The sequence below is a fragment of the Excalfactoria chinensis genome, chromosome 3 (assembly GCF_039878825.1).
Source record: "Excalfactoria chinensis isolate bCotChi1 chromosome 3, bCotChi1.hap2, whole genome shotgun sequence".
Classification (NCBI taxonomy): Eukaryota; Metazoa; Chordata; class Aves; order Galliformes; family Phasianidae; genus Excalfactoria; species Excalfactoria chinensis.
In genome coordinates this window covers 58,820,087-58,843,953 of record NC_092827.1, presented here as the reverse complement: position 1 = coordinate 58,843,953, position 23,867 = coordinate 58,820,087, and the positions used below count along the sequence as shown (strand labels likewise).

General features: G+C 37.9%; 1 protein-coding gene across 1 annotated transcript in view; it reads left to right on the top strand.

The window, feature by feature from the left end:
• Positions 1 to 21,829, top strand: part of ESR1 (estrogen receptor 1) — a 178,834-nt gene extending 157,005 nt beyond the window's left edge. The window contains exons 8-10 of the mRNA XM_072333319.1: positions 9,633 to 9,766; positions 15,114 to 15,297; positions 16,598 to 21,829. Coding sequence (XP_072189420.1) covers positions 9,633 to 9,766; positions 15,114 to 15,297; positions 16,598 to 16,832 — 553 coding nt within the window. The 3' untranslated portion in view covers positions 16,833 to 21,829. The remainder of the gene's footprint in view (positions 1 to 9,632; positions 9,767 to 15,113; positions 15,298 to 16,597) is intronic.
• The last annotated feature ends 2,038 nt before the right edge of the window (positions 21,830 to 23,867 follow it).

Below are 23,867 nucleotides of genomic sequence, written 5' to 3'. Positions count from 1 at the left end.
TTCTTCATCTAGTCACTCTGACCTTGGAAGATCAGTCTCTAGGTCTAGGTCATGCTGAATTGTGATGCTGATCTTTGCAAAATGAAACTTTCTTACCAATTTCGATATAGAGATGTCACAGAGGGAATTTTGAAATATTTTTAGCCTTAAGGTATTTCAGAGCGAGATCTTCCTGTCAATCAATATAACATTTTTCAGACAATTCTTGTACTTCTACTAATCTAAATGCTACAAACTGATAAAAATAATAATAAACATTAATATTCTTATAATTACTATAACAGTGGTTTTGAGATTTTTCCTGTCTTATTTGTGGATCCATTTAACATCACCCTTTACTTCAAAAAATAATAATGAAAATGGTGCCTAGTTATTTAATTGTCTATATGTTTCAGACCTGATTCACCACTGTTTACATGTGTATATACTGTTTTTCTGATAATGAAGAAGATCCTCTGTTGATCAAGTAAGTAAAGACAGTCACAACTGCATGGTTCTGAGGGCAAGAGTCAAGAGCATGGAGACCCAAGTGGCCAGTTCACTGTAGTGGATATGGGTTTGAGGAAGAGTGAACAGATCTCCTATTGGTTCCAGAGCTGGTGTGAAAAACAGGAGTTCTATTTTTGTGATCATTGGACCTACTCTGTGGAATGAGATAGATTGGAAGAGGAGGACCCACCTGATCAAGTATGGGCGAAGACATGCTGGCCATCTTGGTGAAAGAAGCTTTAAACTGGGAATGATGCAGTTAATAATCAACAATCAAATGAGGAAGGTAGCAGACTACGCTGTCAAGAAAAGGGTTGTGGGTTGTATGGACAAGAGAGACCTTGGAAGTAGAACATCGTCCATCCTAAGAGTCTGAACACAAATAAGGAAGTGTTTACAGGACAAAGGAAGCTGTCATAGGTTTTCTGTGAAACCTATGCAACTGAGTGCATCTCTGAAGTGCTGTGCACTAATGCATGTGGTATGGGGAACAAGCAGGAAATATCAGAGGGTGATGTGCTGTTGCAGGACTGGGAATACAGGGACAAGATAAAAGAGCTCACCCATCTGGACAGCTAGAGTTAATGGTTAGAGACTCATTAGTAAAGACAGGCTGGAACAGCAACGGATGTAAGTTGCCCTGTGTGTAAGTGAGCAGTGGAAATGCATGAAGTTCTTGCTAGCTGTGAAGCTCTAGGTCAGGATAAATGCGCTTCTAGAGGGACAATCCAGCAGGGCACCAGCAGTCTAGAGGCTTTCTTGATTGCTTTGCTGATAAGTTCATAACAGAGATGTCCTGAGAGCTGATATTAGGAGATGCTTCATTGCATCTCCTAGCTACAAAAAGAAAGAACTGGTCAGAAGTGAGAACATCAGGGGCAGACTTGGCTAGATGAGATTTGAGATCAAGAAGACTGTTCTGAATTTGGATTTTTCAGGGTCTTGCTTGGAAGAATTTGTGAGATACAGTCCTAGAGAGAAAAGGGATTAAGGAGAGCTGGTTGATTTTCAAGGATCACCTCCTCTACACTTAAGAATGGTTCTTCATGACGTGCAGGATGTCAAGCAAAAGAGCCAAAAGGCCTGAAGGAATGAATAAGAAACTGATGAAACAATTCAGGTATAAATAGAAAGCATAAAAGAGATGGAAGCAAGGTCAAGTCACCCTGGAGATGAGGTGCTCTTTTCTTCCAGGTATCTAGTGTCAGGATGTGTGGCAATGGCTCAGAGCTGCCTCACAGGAGGTTCAGGCTAAACATTAGGAAAAACTTTACTGGGATGGTAGTTAGACAACAGAACAAACTTCCCAGAGGGATGGTTGATTCCCTTTTCCTTTCTGTGTTTAAGAAGCATTTGGATAAATAAACAGATTGCTTTAACTTTATGTTAGTCCTAGAGTAGTCTAATGGTTGAACTTGGTAATCTTTGTAGGTCTCTTCTCCTTTCTTCCTCTCCCCTCCCTTCAGCTTTCCTCCATTCCCTCTTGTTAAATGCAGGATGGTCTGAAGAAAATTTCATTGTGAATAATGTTTTCCCTATCTTTTAATTATTGACAGAGCATATCGTTGTAGAAAAGGGGGAAATCCCTAATTAGTTAAGTAGTTAACCAAAGTCATTTGTCAGCATTTTAGGCATCTGGATGGATGTGTTTGATTTTTTCTTGAAACCTATAAAAATGGAGTTTTCCTGACAGAATTCTTCCTCAAGCTGTGTTAGTACTTCACTTTGCATACAATTAGGAAGTGTCAATGGCCATTTATAGAATACATTAATGCATATAACAATTATATATTGTGCCAAAGGTACATAGAGCCTGTAGTAATAGCTTGAAAGATAGAACATTAAATTTTTTTTGAAATGTTGGACAGGTTTTGTGTACTTGAAAAACAGCAATAGACATCATGGTTGGTATACCTGTCCTTCAACTATTCCCGGTCTTCTCCAATTTCCTTTTCTTGTTTGTCTATATTTTAAAATCTCCCATTTGGTCTTTGAATGAGCCACTCCTTTTGATTCAGTTTGCTCAAGGAGCAAACAAGTATCAGAAAATATTAGTAAATCTCAGAGGATGGTGAGTTGGTAATTTCATTACTACTGGAAAAGGTACAAATTGCCTATCTGAGCCTTAGACTCAATCCTAATTGTTGCTGTGGTGCTATAGAAGAAATATAACCATGTCAGGTGAAAACTGCTGCTGTGCATGAACAACCACTTTTTTTGAATTTGTTTTGCAGAAGTGATAACACCAGTGGCAGTAACTCAAAGGATAGGTCACTTTCTTGCTATAAGAAAAAATAGGAATATAACTGCACTGCTCAGTGGTAGAAAAACAACTTTGCTTTTAGTGGTCCCTTCTGATTGTGTCTGTTTTCCTCCCTCAGTATTATGTTTGCAACTGATATTTCAGTTTTATTTCTTAATTGGAAAATGCCTGATTCAAGCATCTCCTGAAGGAAAAAAACTTGATTCCACATTGAACTGTGTTACTTCCAGTCCAGTGCTTCTCCAGACGCCTGGAGCTGGGAGTGATTCTCAGACTGTGATTCATGCACTGACAGTAATGGTATGTATTTCTGAATAAGTAGCCAAAAATATTGTTTGTTTAAACACCAAGAAATAATTACTGTAACAGTGTTGTAAATCATCTGAAAAAGATTTTAGTTAACTCCTACACCCCCAAAAATAATAGAAAAAGAAAGCAAAATTAATATTTGATGGTATGTTTCTGAAAAACATGCACTCTCATGTTAACATTTCTTCCTCTGAATATTTAGCCTTGCCTCTGGAGAGATAAATACTGTCCTGCTTTTTCCATGACTGAATAATTTAATGAATTAATAATAAATCCAAATTGAATATGAAAGAAGTATGGGAATAAGATGTAAGGAGAATTAAATGCTTGGAAATCATACAAGAATGAGCAAATTATTATGAATAGAAAGGATCATACTCTTTCCAAGCGTTTTTCCAAGATAAAGTTGATAAAGAAATTGTCAACGAGGAGAGTTAACTTTATAATTTTTTCTTCTCTGTTTTGTATCCTGTGCTGGATCTATTCATTAACTGAAAAAAAAAAAAAAAAAAGGGCTTTTTTTTTTTTTTTTTTTTTTTTAAACCACTGCGCTAGTACAGGAAACCTTATTTGTATGACTTGAAGATTGCTTCTATTACTTATGCAGGTGTTGGCTGCATATATGGATTCTTGGTTAAAAATCTCAAAACTAGTAATAAATTTTTGCTTCTGGTCACACCCTCAGAAACCAAACTCTTTCAGGTTCTTCTCCAGCAATTCACTTAGAAACAGAAATATTGGTTGCAGATCATTGTGTCCAACCTTCTCCTTGTAGCAAGAGTACTGCCAACACCAGCTTAGGCCAGCTGTGACTATCTAGAAGAGTCTTGAAAGGAGGAGAATGCACAGCCTTTATAGATATCTGTTTCAGGGTTGCAACACCATCCTACAGTCCAGACTTCACCTCGCATGCTGTAGCTTGCAGCATTTACTTGTTTTTTGCTTTAACATCCACTGCTCCTGGAAGAGCTTGTTTCCACCCAGTTTGCAATGCCCCTGCTAGCAGTTGTGGACTGCAATTTTAGCTGTCTCCTCCAGTACGTACTTTACCTCATCACTAGACTGAGCAGATCCAAATGGCTCAACTCATTCTTACAGGCATGCTGCATGCCTCTGACCACCTCCAGTTAGAGGAGATAGCCAACATCATCCCTGATCTGAGATACCTGAGACAGGAAATAGGTAGAGCACAGGTGAGGGCAGAACTACTTCTCTTGTTCCAGCCACATTCATCCTTAAATAATTTCTGTACACAATGAGAGCATGCTGTTGGCTTATTATTATTATTTTTAATAAATATAATTTAATTTGGAACCATTTTCCAACAAGGCTGCAAATCAGTCCAGAATATTTCTAACCTGAATTGATCCATGAGCTTGTTTGTCCTTGGGTGCAGGATTTTGTACTTCTGGTTGAACTTAATGAGTTTTCTGTGTGTTCACAGTCTCTGTGGTACTGAGGCTGTGCTCTGTAGCATCCTCACTCCACTCCCAATGTAATATCATCCACAAATGTGGAGGCATGTTTTTTGTCATCATCCTTGTAAATAATAAAGCAGCACTGGCTCCAGAGTCAACCTCTAAAGGAGATTTTTCTCATTACCTGCCACAAAGTAAGAGGTAATCCATTACTGCTACCTTTTGAGTCTGGTAAAACACCTTATGTTCCACCCATGTCTTTCTGCTTAGCCTGTATCATCCTGGCTTACAGACAAGAATGCTGTAACCTAAAAGCCTTACAAATTTGAGGTATTTATGCATACCATGCTCCCTTTGATCATTTGGTGAATTATTTTTTCATAGAATTCAATCAGGGCAGTCAATCATGATCCAGTTTCGTGGATTCTCCTTGTTTTTTGTCAGAGATGAGTCAATCTTCTGCTATTTGTCAGGGCTGGTTTCAATCTTCAAATGTAAAAAATACATGGGCCATCTCTTTCAGCACCCTGAAATAAGCCTCATTTGGCTCCAAAGATTTGAGTTACTCCTCTATGTAGTTAGTAATTTTCAAAGAAATTCTCTAACCTCTCAACATTCTTCTGTTGGATGCGTCTGTCCCCACCATGTTGAGCTGGTACATATAATTGGCTGTCATCAGAAACAATGTAGTCAATCAATGTTTCCCCCCACCCTCCCATTTCATGGACTACTTGTTCTTTCTGAACTTCCATTCCCTTCTTGTTGCTCTCTCTGTGCCTCACTTGTTTTAGCTTCAAATTAGCTTTGGTGTAAATTTTCAAACAATGCTTTGATACCCTTTCCTGTCTGTTTTTATTTCTATTATGTGACCTTTTGCCTTTAAATGTACAGAGGAGTTCCTTGCTTAGCTATAAGAATCTCATGAAATACCTGGTCTTCTGCTATGGTAGGATGAGTCTGTTCCTGAGCGCTTCATTAATTTTCCTTAAAATCTTTTCTAGCTCCCCTGGATGCTTTACCCATTGTGGCTCTAACAATATCTAGTAATTACCTATGGAAATTGTAGTATGATCATCTGGAGCCCAGAATCTGATCAGTGCTTCTGAAAACTTTGGTCATGGTTGTTTTGTTGTTTACCTTCCTAGTGCACTTCTCAATCCTGAACTCAATAACATCTCCTGGTTACTGCAGCCAAATGTCCTGTCTGTGGCCACATTCACTAGCAGTTTCTTTTTCTTTGTGAACATGGGTTAATACAGTTTTGCCTTTGTTTGTCTACACTGCAGAGTTAATTGTTCATACTCTACCTTGATGATAGTTACAGCTGGAGTTCCTCAAGAGTCTACTGTGGGATGTGTCCTATTAATTGTCTTTGCTAATGACCTAAAGGAGGATTTGTGTACACTCTTTAAGTTTCCAGATGACACAAAACTAGGGGGTGCAATTGATACACTGAGTTGCCAAACAAAGGAACCTAAATGAAATGGAGAAATGGGCTGACAGGATCATCATGAAATTCAGTAAGGAAAAATGCAGAGTCCTGTACTTGTGATAGACTTAATTCACTACTACTGTCCAAGCTGGGTAACAGCTTTGCTGGAAAAGGCCTGAAGAATGACAATCTGAGACATGAGCTCAGTACTGCAGCATGGCAGCAATGAAGGGCAACGGTATACTGGGCTGTATCAGTAGTAGCTAGCAGAGCAAGGAAAATTATTATTTCCCCTTCATATGGAATCCTTTAATCCATATCTGAAGTGGCACAACCTATTTTGCATCTCTCATTACAGGAAAGGTGTTAAAAATTTCAGCAAATGTAGGGGAGAATCACCAAAGGGCGGTTAGGGCTTGAGCCTCAAGTGGGGAAAATAAGAGAACAAAATTTGTTCATCTTGAACAAGAGATGGCTTTGGAGCATATCTGACAATCTTCTAAATTCTGCACAGAGGTTAGGAAGCCTCTTTATCGATATGACTGATAAAAGACTGAGAATCAGGAGTTAAGACAGAAGAGGTTCTGGTTAGATATGAGTGAAAAAAATGGTCCTGGGCATCATTAAGCTGAAAGAGGCTTTCTGCGTTCATCCTTGAATGTTTTCAAGACCAGACTGGGTAATGCCTAGAGTGAGCTAGTCTGAGATAACAGCTGACCCTGCTTTGAACAGGTACTTGACTAGAGACATATGGAAATGTCATTCAGCTTGAGTGATGCTGTGATTCTGTGGACTTACTAAAGTGCACAGCACTCATATGCAGCAACTTAAGACCTTTAATTCACCTACTTTAACTTTCCGTAGTATTTCATGATAGCCCAATCTAAAGAATTATTACAAGAATACACTCTGCCATTTTGCAGTTAGCAAACCTTTATTATTTTGTTTTCAATAAGCTGACAGTATACAAAGACAGTAGCATGATGTTGATATAAGGGCAATTTTTACATCTGTTACTTAATTTGTCCTCCAGGAATGTTATCTAGGCCTTCCTAGATAGGCCTTCCTATCAATGGGACGCAGAGCTGTAAAGATGTGATAATACTATCAGCTTATGTTAGAAAGTTAGAAGGCAATTTAGGAGAACTAGAGATCCTATTTCAGATAGTGTTTGTTAGTTAGAAAAGAAAACAAGTGGTGTAGCCTCGATAATAAAAGCATTTGATTAGAAGCCTGCATATCAAAGATGGCAAGCTCCTGCAGCTCCCTTAAATTGGAGCTGCTCTGAAAACAAATGAGAAAAAGTGTGTTTGCACACATGAGATATCAATGAGATATCAAACTTGTAAATTATATGACTACCTACAGCACTACTTATTTACTTTGTGGAATTCTTTGGTACTTCACACTCAGTAGATACAAAAGTAAATGTGATTAGAAAGTATTTAGAATCTCTTGAATTTACATAATTTTTATTTATCATCTATTATATGAATCCAGCTGGTAGAAAATAGGCACAAAGGCATATAGACTAAAAGCTGCAGGACTAAAAATTTTTGATGATAAGTTATACCTGTTGGCAAATATTTCTTCATTGGAATATTGCATTTGTAAGCTACAGACCACTGTAAAAATATTTTTGTAAAAATACCCAGCAATAATTCCTTTTTTATTTTTTATTTTTTGCTATTAAAATATCTTATCCATTTAAATTTTAGCAGCAAAGCAGATTTTTGAGTCAGTGATAACTGTTCATATTTTTATATCTTCCTTTGAGTGCCTAATTTTGTTTGGTTTTGATTTGTCAGGAGTACTACTAAAAATTACTTTGCCTTTGTTCATTTTATTAATGTCCAAACAGAGGAGGAAAATAACTGAATCCAACCAGTTTAGGTTTTGGTCTTTACCAGAGTTCTCCCCTCCCCCCAGCAGTGAACATTATAACTGATAAGTCATCAAATCAGTGAAAGCCTTCAAGCAAGAGGCATAACTGTGAATTTCAGGAAAGATGAGTTCAGATGCAACAGACTGAGATCAGTCCTGTAGTTCAGGTCATCATTGGGAACATGGTAAAATGAGGTGCCAAAGGCATCACAAGCTCTCTGTGGAACATTGCACTGAGTCTGCATATCTGCCAATCTTCACTGCAAGACTTTCTACACTACACTTGCTACCATAGCCTGGGGGATCCTAATACATGAAATTATCAGGGCTGCTGGTCGTATCTCAAAAGCTGCAACAGTTTAAACCACTATTTCTTCGGTGAAATTATTTAGAGACAGAAAAAAGCATGTAAATGGCATTGCTAAATGTTGCATCTTGTGACAAGGTGCCTGCCATGCAATGAAAATCATAGTTCTGAGCTGAGGTTAAGTGAAATGCATGTGGAGAAGTAGAGTGCTTGGTGTGCGGCTGCCTAGAAGGGACACAGGGACATGAAGCAAGAAAGAGCAGCCATTGTCCTTTATTGAAGTTCTTGTTCCTTCCTGCTCTTTGGATTCCCAAAACTGAATCATCTCTTTGTCAGAGAAAAATTAATGAGCATGTGCTGTTGTTATAGTGGCTAGGAGACTTGTTCTGTACCCCATGCTTACACTTCTTAGTGCCTGATCCAGAGCTAGAACTCAAACCCCTGAAACTGGACCAGGTTTGTCTGTGCTCATAGCCAGTACTGTCACGGTTACAGTGAAATTAAGCAATGATTAATCTGTGTGACACAATCTATAATGTGAGAGCCATCTGAATTTTCCTTTGCACTTTCCTGCAGCAATGAGCTGAAAAGTTCTGTCTCGTATCTAAAAAATAGTATATTTTTCAATCAGGAGATCATATCACTTGTTGATTTATATGCTAAATTTTCATTCACAAAGTCCTAATAAAATTAAGAATATGTAATTTTTAGTAAAAGGTTATGCTGTAAACTATCTAAAATTCCATGACTAGAAAATCTGGAGATAAAATTTTAATTAAAATTATGCCCAGTCTGCATTAATTCTCGAACTGTGGGTTGGGCATGCAAGATGAAAATGAGTGAGCATAGCTGATGTTGTGAGCAGAAATAAATGGTTATTTTACCTTTTTTTTTTTTTTTTTTTTTTTTTGCTGTTGTTGTTGTAGTGTAAAAATGGAGCTCATTTTCAAAGTGAAGTTGTAGGTTTAATCATATAGAGAAGACTTTGGCCTCATGAGTTCTTCCTGAGCTCATAAATGTGTGTATTCTGTATGGAGATGTGATGCTCACAAAAAATGAATGGGTGAAGCGTGGTGACACATTTTAGATTGCAAAACCAAATAGAAATGAGGACAAAACATAGGGAGAAATGTTGTGCAAGGAATTGGAGCTATGTAAATTAAAGGAAAAAAAAAAAAAAAAAAAAAGAAGATTAAAATGTAAGATGAGTAGAATATGAAAACATCAAAATGTAGTTTCAAACAAGTTTTTGCTCTCACTGTGACTTATTTGTCTGTATTGGTCTCTCATCTTCCACTATAGTAATGCTTTTTGCTGATAAGTTTATGATTTTTAGATTTTTTTTTGAAAGGCAAGGTTTATTTATTTATTCATTCCATACACTAAATGAACATAGACTAGGAAATCACATGCTAGCTTGTGCTCTGAGGTTTGAGAAATCTAATTTGAGGGGAGTAACCCAGGGGAATGAAAATCTCATGCTGCCAGGTTAAAGCTGTGAATATCTCCTTCTTGATGGTATTCACACAGGAATCAAGGGAAATGTGTAGAGGGCATGGTGGAAATCTTTGACATGCTACTGGCTACTGCTGCTCGGTTTCGGATGATGAACCTTCAAGGGGAGGAATTTGTGTGCCTTAAGTCCATCATCCTGCTCAATTCTGGTAAGTGGTGTGCTTTGCTGTCACTTGGGTAATTGTAAATGCTTCTGCATGTGGTTTGAATGCTGTCTGCTTCTTGTCTCTGGTGTTGTTGCCGTTTTGAGGCAGCAGCAACTGAAAGGGATGTCAAGACAGAGAAGGGGACACTGGTGTACATGGAACCCAGCAAATTAACACCTTCAGAGGTTGGTTCACTGAGTGCAGCTGGTGTGGAGGATGATTGGGGCCGCTGGGTGTTGAACTAGACACTGGAGGTCTTGTTAAAGTCCTCATTACAATGCACTGAGGTAGCTGGATCCACACTTCAGGCATCCAGAGACAATACCTGGTTATAAAGCAGGGTCTATACTCTTTTTCTTCTTTTTCTCTTTCTTTTTCTTTTTCTTTTTCTTTTTCTTTTTCTTTTTCTTTTTCTTTTTCTTTTTCTTTTTCTTTTTCTTTTTCTTTTTCTTTTTCTTTTTCTTTTCCTTTTCCTTTTCCTTTTCCTTTTCCTTTTCCTTTTCCTTTTCCTTTTCCTTTTCCTTTTCCTTTTCCTTTTCCTTTTCCTTTTCCTTTTCCTTTTCCTTTTCCCTCTCCCCCCTCCCCCCCCCCAATGGCAAATTAAAGGAAAATAGTGGCAAAGATGTGGCTATTTGTCATTATTTAGTTTATATTAATAAACTGTCATCTAAAACCTATGCTATCGCCTTACACATCCTCCATATTTGATGAACTATATTTTTAGACTGTAGATCTCATCTTAAATAACAGCAGGTAACATGTTTAACTAGATAGATATATCTAGATATATATATAGATAGATAGATATAGATAGAAATATCTAATATCTGGATTGAATTCTTTGTTACCGTATAGAAATAAACATCCAAAAGTTGGGGCAGAAAGTTTCTGTTGCATAACAGAGATTTATTTCTCTCTTTGAAGCAGAAGAGATTAAAGATAAATAGATTTAAAAAATAGGATAGTTTGGGGTAGGTGTAATAGCAGTGACATAGATTTGACATAGATACTCTGAACTGTCCTCTGGATACATTTTACTTATGGAATATAACCAACCTCCCTGAGGTAAAGCTCTGGACAGACATGAAGTATTATATGCTTTGAAGCACATGTTGTAGATGATGTATGGGGAGAGGCTGAGAGTGCTGGGAAAGGGAAGGCTGAGTGAAGGTCGAATTACTGCCTCAGACAGTTGATGAGCAGGTCATGGAGAAGGCAAGGCCAGAGGCCAGACTTTCCTCCGAGGAACAGAAGAATTTTCATCCCAGTGAGAGAAAGGTTAAGCACTGGAACAGGTTGACCAGATAGATGGTGGGATCACCATGCTCAGCAATACCAAAATTCACCTGAATGAACCTCTGGGCAGGTTGAGCTAACCCTGAAGTTAGTGCTATTTGAACAGAAAGTCAAAATACGTGACCTTCAAGCCTCCCTCCTTACCTTCTGTTTTTCTATGGTTTTACATCTAAATACACTCAAATATTTTACTAAAGAAACAGCAGATAAACAAAATAACAACTTTTTGTCTAGATAGATGATGTAACCAGCTGATCTCAAAAGGATTTAAACAAATATTTTCAACTGAATTGGAGTAATTATGCTACACTTCTTGTTTTAAAACATTCTCTATTTGCATTCTAAAAGCCTTTGTGGAATTTATTCTCTGAGTGTACATAAACATTTATTTATTAAATCCTTGGACATCTGTTAGTTTCTTCACATGAGGCAGTGCTGCTTATTGCTTTTGTTGGACAATTATTTTCTCATTTTTTTGCAACATCTTTCAAGGCTGTTTAATCTCTTTTTGCAGCTTTTTTATCCACATATGTCTTCTTAGCAATATTTTTTTAGCTTCCCTCAGTTTGTGTAGAAAAAACAGAAAGTTTTGTTTATAAAGCAAAATATACATTTGTGTTACTGACAAATTTTTCCTGAGATATCAAGGAGACAGCATGTCTGTACCAACAAGGACAGCAGTGTCTTCAGCTAAATAACAAAACAGAAGGTGCCCCTCTAAAGCTTCAGCAATAAGTAAGTTGTCTGACTAAAAAGCAAAGCACATTCAGCTCACTAATAGAATACTGTTTCGTAAGACTGGAAAATAAGCACCAGAAACATAAGAGGGCATAGTGATGCCAGATGTTTCATGTTTGAGTGGATCTGAAAAGAAGAGCAGTGTTATGTGGGGAAAAGCAGAGGTTTCCATTTTGCAGGCAAGGATGTAACTCATGTCTGCCTTAGCAGATGATTTACCTAGCTGGTAATTTTGCAGAGATGAAAAGATTTAGCTGATTTCAGTCATCCTGTAGACCTCCTTGATGCACCATGCCATCTGACTAGTTCTTACCATTTTTCTTTCCCCTGTTGAAGTGTGCTTTTAATCAATTTCTTTATTTTGAAGACTGGAGAATTGCATTAGTGCATGGTACAGAGCTGAGTTTGCTCTTAGCTCAGACTGGCTTGCTTCAGATAAAAACCAATGGGGCTTGGTGGAAGAGGAAGAAGATCCTTGTTTTGTTTTGTGACAATGAACACTAAATGTAAAAAAAATTAAACTGGGGTTTATTTTGACAGAAAAGATGTTGAAGACATTCTGTTATGCATGTCGAATAATATGTCAGGGTATATAGTAATATGTGTATAACTATACCTTGATATGCACGCTGACAGCTGACACAGTAGCCTTGCTATCTCTGGAAGAAACCATGGTGTGGATATCTTTGTGTTTGGGTGCAACCTGTTAGGTTTAGCTTGTTTGCAGAGACCTGCTAGCTTTAGTCTGTCTCCCGTAATGTTTTATGATACTGATGTATAGCTGGAAAACCATCTGGTGGATATTCAATCCTGCTTTCGGCTTTTTTTTTCTGCTTCAGAGGCTGGAAAGACCATTGAGATTGTTAAATTTCACTTTGTGAAGACAATTTTTCTGCACTCTTGTTCCGAAGCTCTGCCTCTATGTGTGTGTGTCTATGTGTGATGGATAGCTGGTATTTCTTCTGGGGAAATTTCTGGTCACTGGCCTAAGGCAGGAGAAATCACCTGGGGCAGAAAGGAAAACTGATCTTTTTTTTTGTTGTTGTTGTTGTTGTTTTTTCTTTTTGATTTATATTTTTTAATAGCTTCTGGACCAGACCTAGGTGAGAAACAATCCTGCCTGATCCATTTTTTTCCTTTTGTTGTTTTCAAATGTATGAAAGTAAGCGGTGCTGATACAAGTACAAAATAGCATTCTCTAGCTGAAGAAAGCTGATTTGGAGGAACAGGGAATTTATGAGGATAATATTTCCTTCATCAGTCATTTAGAAGTATCTTGCCCCTACAGGACATCGCTGGTCTAATAAACCTCATATCATCAGTAGATGTGTGAGGTTGGTTAATTGTCATCCAGCTGAGAAAAGCCCCAAGAACTCTGCCTTTTTGGGGAACTAATTTCAGTACAAATAACACTCATTAAAAACTTTGTGAGAAAAGAGGCTGTTGTGCTATTTGTATCAAATTCCAAGCAGCAATCACTACAAATCAAAGAAGTCTTACTACTGGTTTCTAGAAGCTGTGCTGTATTTCTGTTTCGCTCTTGTTTTATTTTTGTTTTTGAAGTCTCAGTCTCTCTCTCTCACACACACACATATACACTCACACTCACAAGTTTCTCTTTTTTTAGAACAGAAAGTCCAGCATCATAAAACCCACTTGCAGCTTACAGTAGTTTTAGGTCCTTGGTGTAGTGAGATGAAATGAGAAGGTGAGGCACATCAAGAAAATGGTAAAGAAATCAGTACATTGACTGACTGCTCTGATGCATGGATGAGTGTGCTTATTTGCAGTTCTGAAGGTACAACATCCAGCTATAAACAATACAAACGCTTTAGAGTACATACATGTTTGTATATGTATTAATCTTAGTGCTTTTCTTCTTAATATCTATAACTGCATTGTGTATTTTTCTATATGTGATGCATTAAAGAAAAGCTAAATGAAAGACAATACCATTAACCTTTTTTTTTTTTTTTTTTTTTTTTTTTTTTTTTTTTTTTTCCAAAGACAATAAAAACTTGGCTCTGTAAGTTGATGCAGAAGATCTGAAGCACAGGATTTGTCAAGTACTTTACATAGACAGGTCAATGATGAAGTCACTATGACCATGTTTTTTGGTATCAACATATATACTTAAGCCTTTGCTAATTCAAGGCTGTATGATAGTAATTTGATCTATTTGGAGTTATTAGGTCAATCCAGAAGATTAAAGAACTGGTGCTGAGGGCAACAGGTGCCCTTTGGCAGCATTGTTGTGGGGTGACATGCTTTGCATTGTCTGCCCATTGTCACACAGTACAAAGTCAAGGTAAAAATTTTTGGATTAGTAGAGAATGTCCTAGTTAGAAATCTGATGTGCTGCATGCAACGGAGGTGGAGGCTAAGGTGTTTTCTAGGAGATGTTCCAGGGGTTATTGGAGAGCTAGTCTCAAGTTGGTTTGATCTCTATTTTCGATTTCCTTCTGGTCCACATCTTCATGTTGCTTGCTCTCATGCAGAAAAGAAAGACAGCTGTATTGAAACAGGTTGCCTTTCAAAGCTCTTGTTTGCTTTGGAAGATATTATTGAGGCAAGTGCTTGTAAACAAACCCTATTTTTTTTACATGTGTTGTGGTATCATATTGTTCAGTCCTAGACTGCATAGAAAGCCACCAGAATTCAAGCATTAAACAGCAGAAATATTAGCAAATAGTGCTGTCAGCCTAGGCTAGGTCAGTAAGTTCTGCAGAGCTCTCAAGTGGCAGCAGAGTCTCCTCAAGGTTTTGGGGCTGAGTGACTGAGAGAGGAGAGCAGTTCAAGGTCAGGTCTGGCTGCAGGGTACAGGTGAACCATGCCACCTCTGCCAGCTAGCCCTGACCATAGGGGGCATGGGGTGAGGAAGATGCATCATCTTTGTCTTCCTGCTCTAACCACAGTGGCTAAATCCAAGCCCCACGATGGGTTGAAAGTTTCTCTGGGAAAGAGTGTGTTCTTCACATGTCTGTGAAGTGGTTATTTTCCTCCTTCACCTCCTTAATCAAAATGAGTAATTCTGTGGATGGGCTCCTAGATAATGCTGCCCTTTCCCAGCAGTACTTTATGGAAGATCTGGATTGCTTTATTTCTTTTTCTCTCCTTCCTCTGTCCTGTCCCCACATACTTCCCAGCTGCCAGCAGATTAGAATTTTATATGCACCGAGGCCTTAAAAAGCAGGGTGCACACAGGAAGCTCCTGTGATTTCATGCAGCCAAAGAGGCCACCATGAGGCATATGGGGAGTAAGTTTGAATATCAAAGTAATTTTTCTCTGTGGTTTTCTTTCTCCTTCCTACTCCAGGTGTGTACACTTTTCTTTCCAGCACCTTGAAATCTCTGGAAGAGAGGGACTATATCCACCGTGTTCTGGACAAAATCACAGATACTCTGATACACTTAATGGCCAAGTCAGGTCTTTCTCTGCAGCAGCAGCACCGTCGACTGGCTCAGCTCCTCCTCATCCTCTCTCACATCAGGCATATGAGGTAGGAGCAAGCACATGGTCAGGTGCAAGCAGGAGGTTTTGCAAATGTACATGTGTGCTTGGAGTTATGCTTTCCTTCTTTGTGTGTGTGTGTTGCCATTATATAAAAGGCAAACCACTGTCCTCTTTCCATAAGTGTAGATGGACCTGCAAAACCGTATTCTGGATTATTGTGTGGAAGGAGTAAAACATTTTCCTCATTTCTCTTTTTTATTTTCCTTCTAGTTTTGATAATGCCATAAACACTGTCTGCTTTTAATACTACACATCTTGTTATTCTTTTTGGAAGGTAGTGAGTACTTGAAAAACAAGGTAATAGCAGCCTAATTCTACAAACTCTAGTCTCCTGTAAGATAGGATTTAATAAAAATCTTACTTTTGAATAGACACCTCTCACAAGTGGCTTGATTGCGAATCACTTTACAAAAGATATTATTATCATTATATGTATATTATGAATGAAGATAAAAGCGGATCTCCTGAGTCCCAATCTAGAGCACTGTGCCCTTTGCTAATTAGTGGTGAAGGGCCTGAGGCACGCAGTTAGTTGGTAGTCTCAGGAGTGATTCTCCCTTACATAATTACTTCTGAAGGTAGCTGCTCACTAGCTGGGGTGTCTGCAGAATGAAAAACCTATGCAAAGTTGCAGCAGATATTATATTTCTTTATTAAATATAGAGGCATTCCTGTTATCTAGATTTTAATTTTCAAGATCACATTTAATAAAATTAAAATCAAAATAAGCATCACACAATACTGAAGCTCCCAGAACCAGAACATGAAGATTTTATGTCAAGGTACATTTTTTCATGTGTGTATTTTAAGGAGTTTCTTTGCCTTCATTTTAGTAACCATGCTGATATTTGTTTTCTCAATGGTTTGGTTGACCAAGGAAGTTCCAGATGCACAGTGATTTATTATTTCTGTGGCTTTGCAAATTGATGCTATTACAAGAGGGTGTTTGCTAACAAATTGGCTAAAGTTTATTTTCTAAGGAAAAATCCTAATATTTTAGGTTCAACTATAGGAAAGCCATGATTCATCCCATCCACTTAATTAAAGTGCCTAAAATAAGGGTCTGTTTGCTCTAGGTCAGCATTTAGGCAAAGACAAGGAAAAGAGCCACCTTTAGAAGGCAATCGCTCATGGGCAGCCTGAATTGTTCTTCAAAGATGTCTTCTGCAAACTGTAGTAATCTGCAGCAACTGTAAAGTTTGTTGCTTTGAACCATACAAAAATTAGCAATGATTATTTTTCAGAGTATGTTTGGGAAGTAACTGCTGTTTTGTTAAAACCCACAGCAACAAAGGAATGGAGCACCTGTACAATATGAAGTGTAAAAATGTAGTTCCGCTCTACGACCTCTTATTGGAGATGCTGGACGCTCACCGCCTACATGCACCGGCAGCCAGGAGTGCTGCACCAATGGAAGAGGAGAACCGAAGCCAGCTGACAACTGCGCCAGCTTCATCTCATTCCCTGCAGTCCTTTTATGTTAACAGCAAAGAAGAGGAGAGTATGCAGAATACAATATAAACAAAAGTCGGAGTATATGATGGTATGAGAAACCCAGCAGCATACTACCTAGCTCATGCTTCATTTCTTCTACAGTGCCACATATGCCAACACTCCAATGACATCACCCACCTGTATTTTCCATTTGAGTGTTTGTCAAGAGCTTGCCTAAATTGATTGCTTATTCTAAATGAAAGACATTTCATTGCTATGAACATCAAGCAAGGATTGTCAGGCTAACTTAATTTGAAATTTGCAGTGTTTTAATCTACTTTTGCATGTGGGTTGGCTAAGTCCTAATATAAACAGTAACATTTTGTTTGCCATAAATTAATAGGCCATAATACCCATGCATAGTTGTATCTTCCTGAGTGGGAGCCTTTCTTAGTATCCACCCAAAATTCTGAGCCCTCTTAGTACTTGAGTTGCCTGAAACTTTGAAGCAGTTTGGTAGATTCTGAATGAGTTTCTGTGAGGGATAACAGGAAACTGATCGACATCTTAGTGTGCCACAGTGAAATTGTAATGCTAGTGACTGCCTTGATAGTTTGGGTTGATTTGTGCCTCCCTCCTTCCTCAACTAGAAGAGGGCTCTTTATATTGAAAACAGTACTGTTTTGCCTTATTGGTTTGCATCTGCAGACAGCTTCTTCGCAAGATCATACTGACCAAACTCTTAGATCCTCTCATCCTAGCCCCTAGCCAAATTACATTGTGTGCATCCTATCTTGTCTGATCCTAGGAAATAAAATTCTGTTGCTTGGCTGTGTATAAATCGTGAGCAATGTGGCAAGCAGAGATATAGATAACATGGATAATCGCTCTTAAATCAGACCTGGTGATTACAAAAATCATCATGCCAGGAAAACAAAACCAAAAACCCATGCCTTCTAAAACATACACAAACCAAAGCTATTTTATGAAAAATCTTTTCCTGTCCTTTGCTTTGTTGTGCTGCAAACCAAGAGATGAGGATACCAGTGTAAGACTGACGTAGCAGGGTAGGATGATCGCTTTTGTGGCAGTCTTCCCTAACCCTACTGGGAAGGGCTGCTATCAGAGCCAGTACAACAGGTTTGCACTATCTTGTTTTCCTTTGGCTCTCACAGGGGCAAACTCAAAGATCAGTTTATATCCAACTCTTCTGTGGCACCACAACTGGGCAATGTGACTCAGACATGGTGGATGACTCCAGAACTGCACATCCAGGGTGCATCTGGCTTTCTCCATGCATGTGTGTAATTGTTTTTCATGCAGGTTGGTTGGATTCTTCAGATGAACCATAAATATACAAAAGGTCCACTGACAGTAAGAATTTCAGCAACTTATGAAAGAGAGACACTGAAGAAAAAGACCAACCTATCCATTGTATAAACTGTCCAAAATGGGAGTTTGTGCTGCTGTTTAACTGCCTTTAATGCTAGAAAATCAAATGTCACAGAATGTTGCTGGGTACTGGAACCTGATTATTATATTTTGCAGGGATACTTTATTTCTTTAATGACAATCTTTGCCTGTGCTACCTGCGCACCTGTTTTTCACGTGCAATTTGGGAGTTAGCACAGACCAGGGACTATTTCAATAGCTGGTTGGAAATGACCACCTGTAAGTAAGGAAGTTCGATAGCACATGTATAGGCTGCTTCATAGCAGCTGGCCACAGCGCCATAGGAGGATTTGGGGATGCTTCTTTTAGCCTTTATGTTAGGTTATGATTATTGTAATATACTGAGACTAAATATAGGAAATAATAATAGTGCGGTACAGGAGTGCCTATGTCTAGCCATGCTCACTGTTAAACAAGCAATGTTCAGTGAGTTTCAGTGTCAGAGCAATTGTGAAGAGAATGAGGCATAGGATGAGTTTGTGCTCCGCATAATAGATCCAGTTCTTTAGTGAGTGTACATAATAATGTCCTTAACAGTCTCATGTACATACCTGAGGATACGCACAGTTTAGAAATCTAATGATAGATGCTACCTACGTGTTGGAGAAGATTCCTTGAAAACTGTGCAAATCTGAATGTGTGAAGCAGTCACTGTAAGTTAATAGGCCTTATATTGATGCGTGTAATAGTGTCGTTTTTTTTCTGAACATGCTGAAAGAGTTGTATTTTTGTGTATTCCTTAAGAGTATGCATGTGCGTGTGAGTGTGGGTGCAAATTTGGTACTTAAGGGCTTTTGGAAGGCTTTCAAATGCCTTGAAAGAAAATATACATTTTGTCACAGTTGGTAGATGGTTTTTGAATGTGTTAGGAAAATCATGAATGCCCTAATGTGAGTGCAGGTTAAAATTTGAGTGGAATACAGGAATTCCTGTAGATACACTTCTGTGCTTACACCGTCATTATTTGCGTGCAGCCTTTTGCTATGAGATTTCAGTGCTCTATGTGCAGCTTGTGTGTTCTATATGACAAGCCACGAAGATCAAGCTTGTGGCTCAGCAGCTGCAAAGCAAATTGTTTGAAATAAATGTCTCCCCTTGTATGTATATCCCAGAAAAATGTATTGCATCAAATCAAATCTAAATTTGGCCTAGAAGAAGAAAATAGTTGATGGAAAGCAATTCACAAAAAAGGGACAGATTCTGTTGATTCTCCATAGATAGGTTAAGTACTGTTGCTCTCAACAGATTGTCCCAGCAAAACTGGGCAAATGTGAATTGAAGTGGTATGCAGCATATGGAAGGGTATCAAATGGTGGCCCAGAACACAGGAAATAATCTGTCAGTTCACAGCCATAATTACAAATGCTCTCCTAGGCTCTGCTCTGGCAGTGAAATCATTTAGAGTCAATCATATGTGGTGACAACTGTTAAGGGCACCAATAAAGAAAAAAGTGTTTTCCAGAGATGCATTTGTTTAGCTTGAGGCAGTCTCAGGACCCATGTCTTTAACTTGTTGAAGATCTTTTATTTGAAGTAGCACCTTAATTAATATAGTAACCTTCCCACAGTTATCTGAAAAGACGATTGTCCACATATCAGACTGTTGAATGTAGCTATTCAAGAAATTAAAGTCTATTATATACAAGTGGTAGCTTTTTTCATACGGAATTCCAAATTATGCTCTCGTGTATGCAGACAATTGTGCCTGACATTCAATAATTATTATTTCACAGGATGTTATTTTATGTGTGTATATATACATATCTATATATGTATACATATATGCTTTATATTTGCAGCTGACAAGCCAGTACTACCTGAATACCTGGTGCTGGATATTAAACAAAGATATATATAGCATGTTTAAAAAAAACAAAAAGAATTTAAAGAAAACTATTCAAGGCAGCTAATAATGCTTTTACCAAAATATTCATAGAGATGTCTCTTGAAAGCTAATGAAATAATAATTATTTTATAATGTTTATATGTAGATTAGAAAACAAAATCAACCACAAATAAAAAGAAACAAACAGAAAACCAAAAGAAAAAACAAACAAACGAAAAAAAAAACACCCAACCATCCTAGAATCATAGGGTATATAATACCAGCATCAGCCAGAAATAGACCCAATGAACTAGATTTTCTTGAGAATATGGTTGCTGTTCCTGAAATAATACCAAAAACTATGGAGGCAGAAGAGGATGTGTATAGAATGATGTGTAGCACCCAGTGGAGTCGGACTTTCCAACAATATGTAAAAGCTACTCTAGTTTGTAATGGTTTGAGCCATGTCTCGATCTTGCAGACTTTGTCTCAGGTAAAACTGTCAGTTGGGGCAGTAGAATTTGTACTGGGGTAAATTATTTTAATGAGGGTTTCTTGGTGCGTGTTTGTGATAAATTTACTATTATGTTTCAGCGATATATCTTGAATATTTTTTTTCTCCTGTACACTAAGGTGTTTAATAGTTTAACGTTATAATAAGTAAAAAAGAACTGAGCTCCCAAGGATATTGCAAGGACTGTTCAGCATGTTGCTGCATTTTAAACTGAAAAAAAAAAAAAAAAAAAAGAGAGAGAGAAAATATCAAACCTTTCAGACCATCCCCAAAAGCACTTTTTTAGTGGAGCCCCTATCAGTCCCAGCTTAGGCTGACTGATTCCTTAGGAGCTGAGCCAAATGGTTAAAATTAAACAAACTACCAGCAATGTAAAAATTCTGCCTCACTCTGGTCTGAGTCTTACCACAGGCTTTGGTAGGAATATGATAAGCCTCTCTTTTATATATATATATATCCTGCTTTAAAACTAGAATGCAACCCAACCTAAAGCTAATGGGATTTTGTATATAAGACATTCTCAGCTGAACTTATGCAAAATGAATTTCTTTCTCTTAATGAAGAGATGGCCTTTTACAATGCTACCTACAACTGCAGTATAGCTTTACAGATGAAAGAAATTCGGCATACATGAAGGACAAGTCATGTAAACAATCATATTGTAATATGAACCAGACTTTGCTGCCACCTGCAACTATAGCAGAATCTCAAATTAATCTGAGAATTGACATTAATATCCTGCTTTTTCTACTTGCAATCTCTTTCATCTTTCAAATGTAAATAGCCTTATTCCATTTTGCACTGTGTTTAAAAAATAGAAAACTAAAAAAAAAGAAAACAACCACTTTTGCATTCAAATGTGCCTAAAAAAATTAAAAGAATAAGAAAAAAAAAAGTATATGCTGCCATCTTGCAAATTAGTATGCTCTGTATTCCTGTGTGCCTATAATCAGAAGTCTGTTTCTTCAGAAAGTGTCCACTGAAAACTGAAGGGATAGACTGCTGATCTCGAGACTTTCATTAACAAGCCACTTTATGTATCACCTTGTTGTATATACTATAACTGATGCTATTGTGTGCATTATGTAGTCTTTAATGGAAAGTCCTTTATTTGGTATAGACTCAGCTGCCATAATGTATTTGTTGAAGTATTCTGTTCTTTCACTGATGCATATAAAATTATTCATGTCTTTGTTTTGGTGAGTTTTATTTCTTTGTTTTGCACCTGAATGTTCTAAAGAGTCTAAATGAAAAATCTGATAGGCTACCCAGTTGGTGCAAGATTTTTATCAGTGTATTTGATGTTGAAATAAATAATTAACTGGAGCAATTTATTTCATTTGTTATCATCTTTTGCATAGTTTAAAAAAAAAAAAAACAAAATGGGGGGGGGAGACGGGGGACGGGGACGGGGGGGACTTGTTTTTGTTTTTATTTTGTATTTTCCCCCCAGAAACATCTGAAACTGGCCAATGTGTTAGTCCAGGTCTCTACCATTGCTGATGACATTAAAGAAGTCACTGTCACAGTACTACCCATACATACTTTAATGTGGACCTATTAAGGCAACAGAAGTGATTACTGTATTAGAACACCCTTCCTATGAGGAAAGGCTGATAAGAGTTGAGGTTGTTCAGAGAAGGCTGTAGGGATATCTTCTAGTGGCCTTTCAGTACATAAAAGGCCCAAAAGAAAGCTGGAGACAGACTTTATCAGTGTGTGTAGTGATTGAGAAAGGGGTAATGGTTTTAAAGTAAAAGAGGGGAAATTCAGATTAGACATTAGGAGGAAGTTCTTTACCGAGAGGGCAATGAGGCACTGGAACAGGCTTCCCAAAAAAGCTGTGGATGCTGTATCTCTGGAGGTAATTAAGGCCAGCTTGAGTGTGGCCTTTAGCAGTCTGATCTAGCAGGTGGCAGTGCTGCCCATGGAATTAGGGTTGGAACTGGATGGTCTTTCAAGTTCCCTCCAACCCAGTCCATTCTATGGTTCTAAAATTGTTTCTAATGATCTGTTTCTTATTTTATCTTGTGGAATAGACTATGGCAGAGTAGACAAATTGTGTGAATGTAGCCATCTGCCTCTTACCATCAGTTAGCTAAAGTCAAGTAAAATTGCACGTCTTTCCCAAGTGAAGCCTGCTCCTCAGGATGAAAGGTGTCTTGTCTAAGCTGTGAGAAAGGAAGTTTTCCTGGTTTTATCAGTATTCCATATCATGACGTCATGCAGCAACCTGTTTCATTGATGGAACACAGTGCCAAGATGCTGCATTTCCTTGGTCAGCCCCTGGCACTGTCATTTTACATGTGTTCCTGATCTCTGAGAAGATACATTAAGAAGAGAGAAACTACAGCCCCAGAATATTCCAGCACTCCCTGTGTGATTTCTGATTCCTGGCGAAGGAATATTATAATGAGAGAGAAGACCTCTCTTCTGTTTCCAGTAGTACAGTGAGCAACACAGTCAGAATCTCTGTCTCACATTGTTTGGTTTATTACCTTTAACTAACTCCTTTTATCATTTGTAGTAAATTAGCTATACCTCCTTATCTAGGTTGCATAGTTCATTCTTTTTTCCCTCTCTCCCCCAGAAGAGGGAAAGGTAGATGAGGGGAAGCCCTTCTACTGGTGACATAATCAACTAAACTGCAACAGAAGTGAATAAAAAATGATATTAAACTTACCCTGTGAATTATTTTCAGAATTATATTGGATCTGCAAAGAACCAAGCCACTAATTTACAGCATTTACATACTTATTGAGGCATATCAATACTTATATATATATCTATCAATATTATAGAGTATACAGTTTCTATGTTGATTTTTTTTTCTACGTATTTTCTGTTCTGTGCTGGCTCTTAGTGGGATTATCACTCAGTGAATTCACTGAATTTCTGTTACAAAGCAATATTGAAGAAAGCATGGTATAGGATGAGTTTGTGCTCTGCACCAAGGATCCAAGCCTTTAGTGAGTGTACACAATAATGTCCATAACAGTATCATGTACATACCTGAGGATATGCACAGTATAGAAGTCTGATGATAGATGCTACCTACATGTTGGAGAAGATTCCTTGAAAACCATGCAAACCTGAATGTGTGAAGCATTCACAGGTCTAATCTACAAAAGCAACTGGACAAAAGAATACTTTACAATCAAAGACTTGTCAATCCTAAATAAAAATCAACCAGCTACAGTCTAAGCATACTTACAGCTGCTAAAATGATAACAGTGTAAAGAACCAAGATAGTGCATAACAGATGAGATTAGGCAGTCTTCTACTTCTCTCATCCCAGAGAGAACAGTGTGACCATACAGAGTCACAGAAA